This window comes from Pomacea canaliculata, linkage group LG9 (genome assembly GCF_003073045.1).
Source record: "Pomacea canaliculata isolate SZHN2017 linkage group LG9, ASM307304v1, whole genome shotgun sequence".
NCBI classification, from domain to species: Eukaryota; Metazoa; Mollusca; class Gastropoda; order Architaenioglossa; family Ampullariidae; genus Pomacea; species Pomacea canaliculata.
The window spans coordinates 18129910-18145946 of record NC_037598.1 but is presented as its reverse complement, the minus strand read 5'-3'; the positions used below and the strand labels follow the sequence as shown (position 1 = coordinate 18145946).

The window sequence follows — 16037 nt, the reverse complement described above, 5'->3', positions numbered from 1 at the left end:
CTCGAGTAATGTTGATTGCAGGCTTCATCGTAACATGAACAATTTTATCATTATAACGATACAGACTGTGGATGTATGTATTTCGGTGTAGGACTGCATTAGAGGGTGGTTCACACTGTGTAAGGAGAAGGCCATCCCCATCTCTGAGCCGTTCTCCATGTCCAAGACACTCGGTGACGCCGTCATGATCCGAGAATGGCAGATCGCCGGCCTGCCCGCCGACAAGTATGTCCTGGCTATAGGGCTGTCCTCTTGGGAGACTCTTGTCCGACTGTGCTTTGGACATATCTGCCTTCTCCAACCTCTTGCCAACGTTTATTTCACACCCAGAATTTATCAGCTTTTTCAATTAATATCAGGAATGATTCCTTGTGCTGGTGGAAAAAATAGTTGCTGAGATAATGAAATAAATATCGTTAATTGGAAAACTAATAGGAGTGCCAAAAGGCACCTGTTATCAATCGTTTTATCGATATCTACTATAAACATTGATGTAAAATACCATTTTCGATTTTTGAATGATATTATTTTATTTCTACGAATAGGTAAATTCAATAGTTAAAGTACATCAATCTCTAATTCTTAGATTATTTATTTTTCTTCTTGCTAGCTATTCGGTGGACAATGCCATCATTGTCAAGTCTGCCAACCGGTGGCCTTTGATGATTGACCCTCAAGGTCAGGCCAACAAGTGGATAAAAAACATGGAGAAGGTAAACAAGCTGGAAGTCATCAAGTTCTCGGACCCCAACTACGTGCGGTCACTGGAGAACTGTCTGCAGTTCGGCAACCCTTGTCTCCTGGAGAACATCGGCGAGGAGCTCGACCCCATCTTGGACTCCATTCTCCTCAAGCAAACTTTCAAACAGGTAGTTCAAGTGGGGATGAAGTTACAGACACTAGTGAGTGTCCAGATGTGGTGATGGGGAGGGTCGTAATATAAGGGCTTCAATAGACAGATTTTTAAAGTTACAAAACTTTAAGAGAAACTTAAGTAAATCCACGTTTATGCGTGTGTTCCGAAATCTGACAGGCCTAAGAACCTGGTAGTAAGTTAGTATATACATCGTACATGTGCAGAATGGACTGGACTATATTCGCCTCGGTGACCACGTGGTTGAGTTCAGCAGGGACTTCAAGTTCTACATCACCACTCGCCTCCGCAACCCCCACTACCTGCCGGAGGTGTCGGTGAAGGTCAGACCTTGTTACCCTCTGACATCCTCTAGTATTAAAACAGACCTTTTTCGTTGAAAGCCAAAATAAAAATTAAATCGTGGAACTTTATTTGGTTGTTGATCATCTCCACGCTTGACGCGCCAGTCACGATGGACACCGTGCTGTTCACAGATCCGTGTCCAACTCCGTGACATTAACTCACACTCATGGGACACGCTTTCTGTGCACGTGGACAAGGTTTTGTTGACAGTCTGACTGCTTTGCCGTGTTATCTCCTTATAGCTGCTGTCTCGGAGTAAAACAATTCATCATCCTCCCCCACTGTCTACTGACTAGTCCGCCTGCTCGTCTTTCTCTGCTGATTCACCAAACTCTCAGTCCTCACTGTTTGTTCCCTGATTCCTCTTTGCACTTTCTGTGTTTGTCTTTTATTACTTGTCTGCACGCTTGTTTATCCTTCTGTCTTCTGTATGCTATGTCTCGTTCTTGTCTCAAGCACTGACAGCATACTCCTTTGTGAGCGTGCTCATGTGCTGTGTAAATCACACGGTAAGAATATTATCCTCATTTAGAAATGTAGCACTCGTCACTTCCGGCATCACTTTATGTCTCCTATATACTCGGTTTAATCATCGCTTTACGCCACAAATGCTTGGTGACAGGTCACACTGCTCAACTTTGTCATCACGCCCCTGGGTCTGGAGGACCAGCTGCTGGGGCTGGTGGCTGCCAAGGAAAAGCCGCAACTAGGAGAGGAAGAAGAATGAGCTCATCATGGAGAGCGCTCGCAACCGTCGGCAGCTGAAGGAGATCGAAGATAAAATTTTGGAAGTTTTGTCGTCGTCTAAGGTGTGGCTTTAACAAATGTTTCAATTCTGCAGATACGAAACGGAAATAGCATTATCAATAACATCATCGAGGACCTTTTACTCCAACTTCCATCCCTTGTCAATAGTAACAAGCTGGGCTGGGGAGATGCTTCATATAAGATGCCACTCGAAAAACAAATAATTGGGGGTCCAGGACCAATTTCAAGAAAATATGTCATAGACTTTGTCAATATTGTTATCGTTATTTAATGTAATTACTGGTTTTGTATATTTATTTCGTTTTAATTGCGTTTTATTTATTCGTTTATTCCATTATTTATTTCTTCCATCCTGCTTTGTTTTTGATATTATATTATTGAGGTTTGATTATATATCAAATATACAGAGATATAAAGTGCACATGTTTTGAATAAATAGGTTTTAGCTAACACTGTTGTGAATAAAAAGTTTCAAAGAACACAAGTGGATGACCCTATAACCCTGTGTTGTTTGTGGTTTGAAGGGAAACATTCTAGAGGACGAAACAGCCATTGAAATCCTGTCATCGAGTAAAGTGTTGTCCCTTGAGATCTCTGAGAAACAGAAGATTGCATCAGTCACCGAGGCTGAGATTGATGCCACGAGGAATGGGTACAAGCCGGTAGGTGGCACACACATACACATACACATGCACACACACGCACGCACACAAACACACATTAGTAACGTTTCACATTTTAATTTTGCACTTTTCGGTTGCCATATGCAAACCTTTCATCGTTCAGTCTGCAGTCAGGACAACCCCTGGGCTACAGGATAGATAATTCCTGGTAATAACAATTTCATAATATAATTTCTTTCTCACAGCCCTGCTGTAGTCCACCTGGTGATCTCGCAGGTGACCACTTTTCTACTCTAGTTTGCATCTTCTCAATGTATACATTATGCTTTGAAGTAGGTTTAAGCACATTAAGCACTTGATTCTAGGTTAAACATTGTAACCTATGTAACCCATGTAACCTTTGTAAGCTTTCTGTCTACAGGTGGCCAAACATGGTAGCATTCTTTTCTTCACCATCTCAGATTTAGCCAACATCGACCCTATGTACCAGTATTCCTTGGCTTGGTTCATTAATCTGTACCTACAGGTAATTCTGTTATTAGTCTGCTTGATACATCTGTCGATTTTAATAGTGCACGCACTGTTAGATGAAATTAGAGAGACAGAAATCAAATATTTTGTTTTGTTAACTTATCGAGACTGGTTCAGACATATAGTTATGTGTTTATTCATTTCTACATAGTGTGTAAGCATTAAAATCCCTAAACATCAGGCAAAATATCACACTGATTATTGATTATGGCGGAAGCCTGTATCAAAATTTTCTTTTTGGAATTCCATTTGATATTTCCTTCGGATTTACAAGAAATTAATTTCACAATGGAGTAAGGTAGGAACAGTTTCCTTTCTCTTAACTTTAATTTTGATGGATCTTTCTATCTTGTTACTTTTTTTATTTATTAAAAAAGAAGTTCAAATTCGTGCAATACAGATCTGATTTTCTCAGTCTATTAGCAACAGCAAGCCATCATCAAAGCTAGACGAGCGGATCCACTGTCTGAACCAGCATTTCACCTACAGTATCTACAAGAACGTGTGTCGCTCGCTGTTCGAAAAAGACAAACTCCTCTTCTCCTTCCTTCTGTGCACGGGCCTGGACAAGGGCAGGTAACTGTCATCCCATCTCCTACCTCAGGGTCCTTGGATGCCAAGAAACAAGGCTCTCGTGGGGACAATGAACGTTTCCGGGCAGCTCCCGGCTCTTGTATCACATGATCTGTAATAAAATACACTTCGTGTTTAACGAAACATTCAAATTTAATTCACAGCAATATTTTGTGTTCCAAACTGCCCCGTCAACAAAGTGTCTTTCTTTTTATAGAGGGAAGATCGTCGATGAAGAATGGAGATTCTTGTTGACAGGAGGAGTGGCACTGGAAAACCCATTCCCCAACCCTGCGCCCTCCTGGCTCTCGGACAAGTCCTGGGCTGAGATAGTCCGAGCTTCGCAGTTATCGGCTTTTACTGGGTTCATGGATCATTTTCAGAAAGCGGTTAGACACTCCTCATCTCTTCTCTTTCATTGAAATCCGTTTGATGATGATTGTTTAGAACTCCTCTTACACTTGTGTCTCAGCTTTTGAGTTGATAAAATGTTATTGCCTTTTACAAGACAAAGGCGTTCTGAACCGGCCACTGTACCGAATTCTGCCTGCAGCCACAACATCATTCATCAGTCCGTTTCTGTTTCACAGCCGGATGAGTGGAGGAGGTTGTATGACTCTGCGCAGCCGCAAAGCGAGAGGTTGCCGGCGCCATACACCAGCTCACTGACCGCCATGCAGAGGCTCATCGTCCTCAGATGCCTCAGACCGGACAAGGTGACGAGCTCACAGTCCTTGTACATGACACACTCGTCCTCAACTCAGTGATTGTAGATGACAGTCTCAACAGAAGGAATGATTTAATTATGTCATGAAAATTAGTATCACAGAGGTTGTGTGTGTGCTTGCGCGCGCGAGCGAGCGTATGAGAGGAAAAGTACGTGTGCTTGCCCTCGTGTTTGTTTACCTCTCAAACCAGACAGCATCTAAACAACTGTCCTGAGTATGTACTGGTAACAGGAATGGTTTGCACTGGAAATGAGATCGTCCCATTCATTTGTCCAGATGATACCCGCTGTTGGCAACTACATAACAGACCACATGGGTCCACAGTACACCGAACCCCCGACCTTTGACCTGTCGCTTTGCTACGAGGATTCCAACTTCTTTTCACCACTTATTTTTATGTTGTCCCCTGGCGCTGACCCAATGGCGGGACTCTACAGATTCGCTGAGGAAAAAGGTAAAAAGTTTATTTCCCCTCTTCATCTGTTTGACCTTTTGCTGATTGTATGAATGTTGCAGCCGGTTGCCTGCTTCTCCTCATTCGTCCGCTTATCTATTGCTTCACCCATCTCTCCCTTTACCAGTCCTTTTCCTCATATCTTGCTAGTGTTGTATGCACGTGTGAATGAATATTTTTCGTGTGTTGTTATGCGTTAAACCTAAGGGAACGTAGTTAAGATTGCTATGCTTCCTTGCTTTTCAAGGAAAAAGTTTCGTTGTAATTTAGTTTGAACAAGGGAGGGAAACTGAAGTCCTAACGTTTACTTTTGGAGAACGTTTAAACTACCAGTTAGTTTAATCTTAGCAGCTCCATCACTATGCAGTTGTATCACTATGCAGCTGTATCACTATGCAGCTGTATCACTATGCCAGTGTTGCGCACCCAGGTCATTCTGTTTTTTTAATATTGCAACATCATCCACAACTCAGGTGTAGTAGCCTTTGGAAATTCTCGTCAAAAGACAATCTCGGCACATGCGCACAAGGACAGACGGAGGTCGTCGGTGTTGTTGCCGGACCCAGCATCCATGCTCGTCCGTAGGTGCCCCGTAGCCTTATAGTCTGACTAGCGCACCCCTCACCTGCCCACAGTGAGATTAGACAAAGAGCAGTTAGATGAAGCAGCAAACTAATCCGCAACTAATCCTAAGGAGAGGTAGCGATGTTGTTTACATGGCTTTGAAGCGTTTACAGTGACTAACGAAGCAAGTCAGTGATTAATGGTAGATTGGGGTTTCCTGCAAGTGAAAGCTGATACAACATTAGTGACAGTGCTTGTGAAGTCGTTTGCACGATTTTGCTTTTCTTTCTTTATTCAGTTGCTTCAGGTATGTGACTGACACGAACTTAAACATGTTTCACACGTCTTCACTCGTTAGTAAAACACATTTTGTAGTACTTCCACAGTGTTAATGAAGTGGCTGGATCACAACTTGTTTGCAGAGTTTATTTGTGAGCTTGAACTCAGTTGTAGTTTGCAGTGTTTATTTGATTCCGTAGCTAGTTTATTTATACGTGTCTGATAATATTAGGTATGCTGTAAATTTAGAAACTAATTTCTCCGAGAAAGCAGATGTTTGTGTGTATATTAAGAGTGTTTTGGAAGAATGCTGCAGAGAATGACAATATTAATATTTATTTAATATTCATGATGACACCAATAAATCCTATTCTTCTTTGTTGTGTACGGATTATTAAATGTGATGGTAATAATGGTTAGATTAGTGTGCTGAATGGGTGTTGAGATCTTGCTTCCCTTCGTTGCATACATTTGTTTCCAATCATTCTTGAGGGTAAAAGAAATAAAAATATAATGTATCTTAACTTGATCTTAACTGACTAAGGTGTTTAAAATGTCTACATTGTTTTCAGAGTTGAAACTTTGTGAGATGAGGTTATCCAATTCCTAAACAAAACCACTCAATGATGAGTGCTTGACTTTTGCGACAGTTACAGTATGCCGTAGTCACGTGTCGCACACAGTTTGACGGTAGAACTATTACAACTGTTTGTAGGGTCCAGCAAAAGAGGTCTGCAGACCATCTCGCTAGGCCAGGGCCAAGGACCCATCGCTGAGAAGATGGTGATGGAGGTAAGTGGCTGACTGCTTCTCTTCTGTACTGCTGCTGTGATGAATGTACATCTAGTTACGTCACGACGTGAGGGCGGTGACACTTAACGTGCACGTCTAGACAAATCCCACTATGTCTGAGTATAGTTTATGTTAGAAAGAACTCGACACGTGACGTCACTCCACGTTCTACTCACCTGCAGGCAATAGAAGAAGGCTCGTGGGTCGTTCTACAGAACTGTCACCTCGCCGCTTCCTGGCTTCCGGAACTGGAACGGATCTGTGAAAGTGTGAGTTACATTTTTCTGGTCTTTGTGTGTGTGTGTGTGTGCTTGTGTGCTTTTTTGGTTTGTTTTGTTTTTATTTTTTGTTGTTTTTTTTTTGTTTTTTTGTTTGTTTGTTTTTTTGTTTTTTGTTTTTTTGCTGGTTTTGCTTTGCTTTTGTTCGCTTTTTTTCTCAAGCAGGTGTATATCTATCATGACTGAGAGTCAGTAGATGAAATATGTTAGAAAGAGGAGATCAAACTTGTAAAGTGTAAATACGACTTCGGACAAAGACTGCAATGTATCTGTTGTAGTCTCACACATAACGACTATTGTTTACCTAGTTTCAACGCTCTGTGTTTGTTACTGATCAGGTGATCACCGACCCGACTCGCACCAAAGACACCTTCAGGTTGTGGCTGACCAGCTACCCGTCACCCGTGTTTCCTGTGTCGGTGCTGCAGAACGGCGTGAAGATGACTAACGAGCCACCTAAAGGACTGCGCGCTAACTTGCTCAGGTCGTACCTCAACGACCCCATATCGGACCCTGCATTCTTCACCAGCTGTAAGAAACCTAAGGTAGGCTTTTCAACACTTCAAAAACTGTACAAATGTACTGAACTAATGTCGCTATTTAGAGCCCGGATGTCTGATGCTTACCTGCCTGTCCTCAGGTGTTTGAAAAGCTCCTGTTCGGCCTCTGCTTCTTCCACGCCTTGGTGCAGGAGCGGCGAAAGTTCGGTCCCTTGGGCTGGAACATTCCATACGAGTTTAATGAGTCGGATCTGAGAATCTCTGTCAGACAGCTGGAGGTAAGGTTCATCGTTCCTCTATACGTCACCCTAGAGGGTTGGTCGGCTAATGTACTTCACTAAACATTGCTGCCACCTAGTGGCGATCTCGCGATATGAAGGAGGAGGCAATACATGGACTACATACTTACTCTTTTGTAACAGATGTTTATCAACGACTATGAGGAGCCGCCCCTGGAGGCACTGCGCTACCTGACGGGGGAGTGTAACTACGGGGGTCGTGTGACAGATGACTGGGACCGGCGTCTCATCCTGAGTCTTCTTCACGTCTTCTACTGTCTAGAGGTTGGTCTCCACGGAAAACCCGTCAGTCACCCGGGGTATAGGTGGAGTGTGGGACTGGTGGGAGGAGAGGAGAGAAACACAGTTAAACGTCATCTGCAATGATTAATCTGGATCTGAAGGGAATGTGATGAATAATGCCACAGAGCTTGCTTGAGATGTGAAGTGGATGTTATGTTTAGCAGCTTACAGTTGTTTCAAAGTGAAGAACTGAACATCTCCCTTTCCGCTGTCCACAGACCATAACAGACGACGGCTATCGTTTCTCTGCCAGTGGTTTATATTTCGCCCCTCCACAGGGCTCCTACGACAGCTACGTCGACTACATTCGTAGCCTGCCGCAGGTGCCCCATCCAGAGGTAGGTAGTGACTGTGTACAATGTACACACAGATGTATGTAGTCACTGTGTACGTAGTCACATCTACACAGGCAGAGCCATGTACAGCTGCATAGCCACCATGAGCTAACCCTTGACCTAGTCATGTCTACCTGCTTCATCGCCGGGAAACAATGGTCACAAGTCAAGCACAAGCTCAAGAGCTATTCGTTACAGTTCACAGAACTATATATTAAAGTTAGGTCAATGATGAGGGTCATCGGTTGCACTCGCCCCTATGTCAGGGATGATCATTCCCGTTTTGTGCTCATCGCTGATGTTCTCCATTATTACAGGTGTTTGGGCTGCATGAAAATGCCGACATCTCCAAGGACCAGCAAGAAACACAACAGCTTTTTGATGGAATTCTGCTGACTCTTCCAAGACAGGTATGTCTGGATGGCTGGCTTCTGTCTGCCTCTCTCTTCTCTCTATGCCTCCTTCCATGTCCCTCATTGTGTGTGTCTTGTGTTTGTGAGACAAGTCATAAACACGACTTCTCCCATATTTTCTCGCTCATTTTAATGTGAAGCATGCACAGCGCTCATACAGTTGTATTAAACGCGTTCTGCGGTCTGGTCACGTGTCACCACGCAGTTTGTATCTCGACCAGTGGACGACTCGGAGTCTTGCTCAGGTGAGCGTCTGATGACGAGGGTTGTGAGAGGGTCGCATTCAAAACTACACTTGTCCCTGTACAGGGGCCGCATGCACGTCACTAACTTTAACACTGAACTTCAAGCACCTGGTGACGTGTCGTGTATCCGGCCCCAGGTCAGGTAGTCTCAACAGTCCGGGATCGATCCCCCGCTGGTCTGTCAGCGCAAATGACGGTCTAACAACCACTCCCCAGCAATAAAGCCACGAGCCGTGGGCATGTCAATTAGTAGAAGATTAATAAAGCTTACATCTAGATCAATGTTTAAACAATGGCACAGCAGTGCAATACTTCAATATCTGTAGACAAAATTACACCTTCCCAGTGTCCACATACAGCAGATAGAGATGATATTGGACAGGAGCTTAAAGTGCAGGTACTCTACTCTGCTGTCGGTGTGTCTAATACGTCTGTGTGGATATCTTGATCTTTACCTGCTCCAGTTTCCTTTTATTTTAAACTGCACACAATCCCTTGGACTTTTTATACATATAATTTACAGACGATGTGCGCTCGCGTATGCGCGCACGTGTGTGTGTGTGTTCATGTGTGAGTGTGTTTGATATTTACTTGTAGCTGCGTCCGTTTTCACACAGGGATGATTTCAATCTACATAAATTTCTAAGATTTTTGAAATATAATTAAAGTTTATTTAAAATACAAAATTCCGTTAGAGACACCTATTTGTGTTGTGTCGCAACTCTGCTTTCCAAGTGCACAGCTGACTGTGTGATGCAAACGTAGGTGTCGCTGTACACGTGTAACATGTTTTTATTGCAGACTTCAGGGGGAGGCAAGTCATCTCAGGCGATAATTGAGGAGTTAGCTAGTGACATCCTGTCGAAGATCCCACCAGACTTCAACCTTGATGAGGTGCAGGTGAGCTTCAGCGGTCTAAAGAGGGGGAGGGGAGAAGATGAGATGTGAAGGGAGGGAGAAGAGACAGGTAGAGGCTGGGAAACAGGAGGACACGTTGATAAAGAAATAGAGAACAGAGAACATTGACAAAGAAAAGAGAAACTCGAAAGAGAGAGACAAGAAAAGACTAGAGAGACAAGAAAAGGCAGGACGAGCGATAAAGGGATAGAGAGAGCGAAAGAAAAAAAGAATGGGAAGGACAGGTAGAAACTTTTGCGGTATCTGTGCATTGAACTCCAAGCTCAAGACTGTTGCTAGGCAGCAGCCGCCATTAAATCTCACACATGGCCTGTTAACAGTATGTTATGGACTGCTGATGTCTAGACACTTACCGCTTGTTAGACTAACTTTTAGTTTGAGTGCAAAGCTTTTTCCAGGCGAGTGAGCTTACTACATTTCAAAACAGACTAACCCTTAAATCTAAGCAAACAACTTTCATGAAATTTGAGTTTTTAAGAATTGCAGTTTTCACCTGCATTTTTGAAAGTATCATTTGCCGCGAAGTAATAACACTAGGAGTGTTGTCATAGTAACACCACAATAGAGCATTATCTCAAAGCTGTTTAACTGCTACACCCTGACAAGTGACAAATAATTCCTTTATTAATCCCAGTGGACATTTATAACTTGGGCAGTGTCCGCAGTTAGGAAAACAAACAAGTACATGTACTAGTTTCAAGATAAAGCAGGTGATACATCTTAGCAAGACATAAGAATACATTTAAAACCATCGTCACATCTATTATATCACTTACCAATCCACACACACACACACATTTCATCTATGGTCAAGCAGCTGGAGGGTACAGAGGATTTCAAGTGTCTAACATTTGCCTGAACTGAAGAAAACAACTCTCAGTAGGACATGCTGTGGTATTGCTAGAAACTTGAAAAATGTTTTAGAAGCTTAGCTCAATCTTCTAGCTTTCCCGAGAAAAGAACGATTAGTTCAAAGATGACAATACCTGTGTATGACACATTTGTCTTCCTATGGTTTACTTGAAGAACAGTTTCTTGCGGTGTGCAGGGCAAGTATCCTGTCCGCTACGAGGAGTCCATGAACACGGTGTTGCTACAGGAACTCATTCGCTTTAACCGCCTGACCGCCGTGGTGCGCCGCTCGCTGCTGGACATCCGCAAGGCCATCAAGGGTCTGGTGGTCATGTCCGCCGAGCTGGAGGATGTCTTCGACAGCATGATGGTCGGCAAGGTCAGACTTGGTACTTGGATGCTTGAAGGCCTTCTTGTGCTTTACAGTTATTGAAGGTCCGGCTTTGTTATACAGTGTCTAGTAAAAAACATCATAACATCTTTGTCTTGTACAGCGAGATGTAAATATAACCTATTATCTACCTTTTGCATAGCGAGATGTAAATATAGACTGGAAGTATTTTTATTTTTTAAAGAAAAAACACAAAGAGACAATAGAGATGATGGATTAGGTTTCTCGGAGAGATGGTTCACAAAAAAGAAGCCTATTGTCGTCACTTAAAAGCTACACAAGGGTTTAAACTATTTATAACTAATTAATTAATATTATTACTAATTACAGAGAGTCCTGCTGATTTACGTAAATATATCACAAAGTTTTACACCTGTAATATTTTTCTTTTGTCTACAAGGTTCCAGGTATGTGGGCTGCAAAATCCTATCCATCTCTGAAGCCATTAGGGGGCTACATCACAGACCTCTTGACCAGACTCACGTTTTTCAAGGTATGCGGTTGGTTATAGCCCCACCTTTGTCTGCTCACTCTTGAAATGAAAACACGTAATTTGGACGTAGTAGCTGGAGTTAAAGGTAACGAACAGTCGTGCGTGAATGCACGCACATACGCGCGAACTGCTGGGCCACTGGTTGAGCCTGGACCTGGGCGACTTGACTATTAAAAGCAGACATCGATTGCTACTAGGACAAGATTTTGTGGATTTCAGTAAGTTAATAGGGAGGTTTACTGTACATTATGGTGTGGTGCATGGTTTCCGTTGCTATGCCAACAGGACTGGATCTATGGCGGCACGCCCACGGTGTTCTGGATTTCCGGCTTTTACTTCACTCAGTCCTTCCTGACTGGCGTGCTGCAGAACTTTGCCCGCCGCTACAAGGTGCCCATCGACCACCTGGGCTTCCAGTTCGAAGTCACCAACCACGAGACACAAATAAGCAGCAAGCCGGTACACATCGCTCTTCTCAATGATGTATCGTTATACATCTGATGGATATATCGCTGTTACATTTATATCACTAGAACAATAGCCACATCATCATTTCGTTTTTGTGTCGTTTGAATTACTTTCTAAACGCGTGTAAATGTTTGTCCTAAACATGACTAGCTAGAATTGTTTGTGTAGATTAGACCTGATGTTTCTATTTTTCAATTGTCATGCAGCACATCTACCTGTCTACTAATACTTATAATGTCAACTAATACTTATACCTGTCTACTAATACTCATGTTTTACCTGTATCAGGCTAACGGTGCCTATATCAAAGGTCTGTACATGGAGGGCGCGCGCTGGTGCCGCACGTCACGTGTCATGGCGGAGAGTCAGCCGAAAATTCTGCACGACCTCATGCCTGTTGTATCCTTTTGCACTAAGCTACATTAAACAATGTACATTAGCTAAATCTTTAATTAATGGCAGATTAGATACATCTCCAGCTGATGGTATATCAGGAAAGTCTGCAGTTACATTGATGTACATTAGCTGTCAAGCTGTCGGCCATCTTGCTCGTCATGCATGTACTTCTCCTCCTTCTCTGGTAGTTCGAGGTGTTTGAAAAGTTTGAACTCACACACACACACACCTCCCTTCACACACACACACACTTCTCTGAGACCTTCTTGTCGTAGTCTGCCTCCCTCAAACCACCCACCCACCCAGTTAAGTGTGCACGTGACCTGCAGCTACCTTGACTGGTGTCGAGATGTGGCTACAGCCGGGGGAGAAGGCCAAGTTCGAGGCTCGGAGGACCTACGCCTGCCCCGTGTACAAGACCTCTGCCCGGCGCGGCGTCCTGTCCACGACTGGCCACTCCACCAACTACGTGCTGACCATCGAGTTGTCCACCGCACTGTCACCCAACCACTGGATCAACCGCGGGGTGGCGCTGCTGTGCCAGCTTGACGACTGAAGTGCGCCTGCGCGAAGGAAGGCCAACAGTGTCACCATCACGTGACAGCTGCTGTTCCGACAGACTCCTGTCGGTCCTGAGGCGAGCTACGGTTCTTGTAGACAAAATGGCTGTTGAGATTGCTGACCTTTGACCTAACGTTGCAAGTCAGCAGTCGAAGACCAAGGACAGCGAGCTCATCCGAGTCATTTCTCCTTCTTTCCAGCATTAAAACATGGCTGATAAAAGCACAGTGTAACTGTTCAGTGACTCCCGCAATACCTACATTATCTTACCTTTCCAGGTAGTCAAGTAACTGTGATAAACCTGTCATTCAATACCACTGCAATACCAAACCAGAGCGCCGGCAATCGCTGCAATACCAGACACAATGCTGTTTATGAGGCCAGACTTTTTTGTACTCTTCCGCTTAAGATTTCTGATAGTGTGGCTACCATATGATGGGCTGAAATATTCTGTTGTCTGTCGGTAACAAGTTACTACCGGATACGACTATATCATCTTATTGTTTTCAAAACTGAAATGTGACAGACTCTTCCGTTTCTTCAGGATTCAGAATGTTTGTGAACGAGCCCTCTAAAGGTTGCTGGTATCACAATGTTCAACACTGTGTTTTCTAAAACTGCAAAACGAATTGTGCGGGAACACAAGTGACATTAAGCTCGAGCTAAATGTTGAATTTATCTACAAGTACTTTTATTTTGTTTGCTATTGGTGCAGTGAGAGAAACTGTTCCTCTTTTCAGCAGGACAGCTCAGGGATTAATTTTGAGTGTTGACTTTAAAAACAATGACAGAAAGTCGTGTCACCTGCTGAAGGAGGATGGACATGCATGTGTGAAGTGGGCGAAGGTTGCACTATTTATATGTACATTACGATACACTACATTACACTATTTATATGTAGAATATTACGAAACTTGCAATTTAGACATTTTACTGTTCATTATATGCATGAAATGTACAAAACACTATTATAATGTCTAAAATGTAGAAACCGTTATAATAATGCATAAGAATTATTCAAATTATTATTGTTGAAATCCGTCCACAGGTGTCTCTGACCATCCAGAATGGAACCTCTAGGAGTTTATACCTCCTTTTGCAGTCTTTCTACTTCAGACCAACTCTTGCTTTAAATGACACTCACGAGGAGCTATTCTGTGATACATGAGCTTACTTTAATAAAATTTTGCTCATTTTATGTTGAACTGTTGACTCACCACACCACGTATACCATGTGCAGAACTTGTGGTATACATATAACTTATGTTCGGAACACTATGTACCACTTCAACTGACACTTGTGTGTTATGAAAATCCTAATAAAGACTTGTTGACAGAGCAACAAACGCTTCCATAAACATATATTTGAGCGCAATAACATACTGTATAATGCAATAGGTAGAGGCGCGACAACTTACTGTGTTTACACGACTTACATCTTACTTTATTTAATAACTAAATCGACAAAAGAATTTTCATGGATCTCCATTTCCCTGTCTCCTTATCAGTCTGATATGTTCGTCATTATGCACAAACACTGTGTATTGGTATTGTTAAACTTTGTCTTTTCTAACAGCATTTGACAGAAAATAAAGATGAATCAAGGAACATGGCTTCATTTTGAAAATTAATTCCACATTTGGTTTTGGAAAACATGTGTTTGTCAGTTGAATCTGTATTAATGTGTAAATCGTATTTTATTCCTTCCATCTATTTGTGTTTCTCTGTAGTTGACTGTCGATTCGTTTGATGTCTTTGATGTGCAGCGTATTGAGCTCGTGTTCACATGAACAAATGCAGAAATTCGTCATGGAATGTCAAAGGTTAAGCCGAGTGCTCAGCGGAAATCGCTGGAAATAGAGCATAAATTATTATAGAACACATATTCCGGGGGTATCTATGACAAAGAGGCATGAGAAATATTTTTTTTCTCTTAATCACACCTGGATCTGTCAAGAAAGCAGGAAGTGACGTGAAAGGGTGGTATATCTAAATATAGCATCGTCTGCATGAGCTGATTTCGACGAGGAAAGCAAAGCAAATCCTCGGTAAAAGAAGAACAAACACAGTGTTCACTTTTACAGTCAGATGGAGTTTATACTCATTTCTTAAAGATGATACAAAGACCAGTTTTCCATTTTCCATGTAGCTAATAGTCATCAATGAGAAAGAAGTAGGTTTCATATAAATAAAATGTATTTTTACATTTGAACTTTGCAGTATGAGTAATCTTTTAGAGTTATGATAACGGTCAAAATCAGAAATAAGTTATCCACTCTTGTACCTTTTCATTTTCCTGCATAGACACAACCCTCAGGATGCATTACAACGGTTACTCACAGGCAGCATTTGAGAAATTCTCTCCCCCAGTGGCAAGAGTTGCCGTCCCTGAAGAAATTAAGGTGCATCAGCGTGACGTAATCGACAACTGCTACGTGATACACACGTGTACAACCGCTACAGGATATATACACATCTGCCACGTGACACACATGTATAGCCGCTGCGAGATGTAGATGCTATGAGATGTACGAGATAGACTGTATATCGTAATATTTGTGATTATTAATTGATATAAATAAAAACATGTTGATGGGGACATCAGTTGAGACGGGGTCATTGCTACAGTCAGATCGGGTACATGTTAGGTCTGCTGTCGTTTATTGTCATAATTGTACATGTAGTGTCATTGTTTGTCTTTTGTACAAGTCGTCTTGTGTGTGGATGATCACAAATTGCTCAAGTGAAGGAATGAATGATGTCTACACACCGGGATCACGGGTATCAGCAGCACACCCAGGCTGGTACCCGACGTGTAGTCATGGCATGGTCACGGACGACATCAAGTCAGTGTACTGTAATCAGTCTTAATTTTTACACTAATTAAAACTTGTGTGATTTGTACTGTGGTCTGTATTGCGCTCCTCGGCTGTCAGCTCAACACAGCTTGTCGAATGATTTGCCGTTAAGTCATATCAGCCAACAGTCTACGCAGCAGATGTTGTAGGCAATAAGGGCGAGCCCCCTACCCTTTGTCCCCCACTCCCTTTGTCTCCAGTCCTCCACCTCTCCTTC

General features: G+C 42.8%; 1 protein-coding gene across 1 annotated transcript in view; it reads left to right on the top strand.

The window, feature by feature from the left end:
* LOC112572210 (dynein heavy chain 3, axonemal-like) overlaps positions 1–12957 on the top strand; it is a 43400-nt gene extending 30443 nt beyond the window's left edge. Inside the window, 25 exon segments of the mRNA XM_025251782.1 lie at positions 92–225; positions 611–869; positions 1081–1197; positions 1842–1937; positions 1939–2028; positions 2512–2649; positions 3032–3136; positions 3557–3717; positions 3932–4103; positions 4305–4430; positions 4719–4896; positions 5370–5477; positions 6455–6531; positions 6714–6800; positions 7148–7354; positions 7450–7587; positions 7732–7872; positions 8109–8228; positions 8543–8635; positions 9685–9783; positions 10850–11032; positions 11445–11537; positions 11823–11996; positions 12294–12404; positions 12751–12957. Of these exon segments, the coding sequence (XP_025107567.1) occupies positions 92–225; positions 611–869; positions 1081–1197; positions 1842–1937; positions 1939–2028; positions 2512–2649; positions 3032–3136; positions 3557–3717; positions 3932–4103; positions 4305–4430; positions 4719–4896; positions 5370–5477; positions 6455–6531; positions 6714–6800; positions 7148–7354; positions 7450–7587; positions 7732–7872; positions 8109–8228; positions 8543–8635; positions 9685–9783; positions 10850–11032; positions 11445–11537; positions 11823–11996; positions 12294–12404; positions 12751–12957 (3414 nt within the window).
* The last annotated feature ends 3080 nt before the right edge of the window (positions 12958–16037 follow it).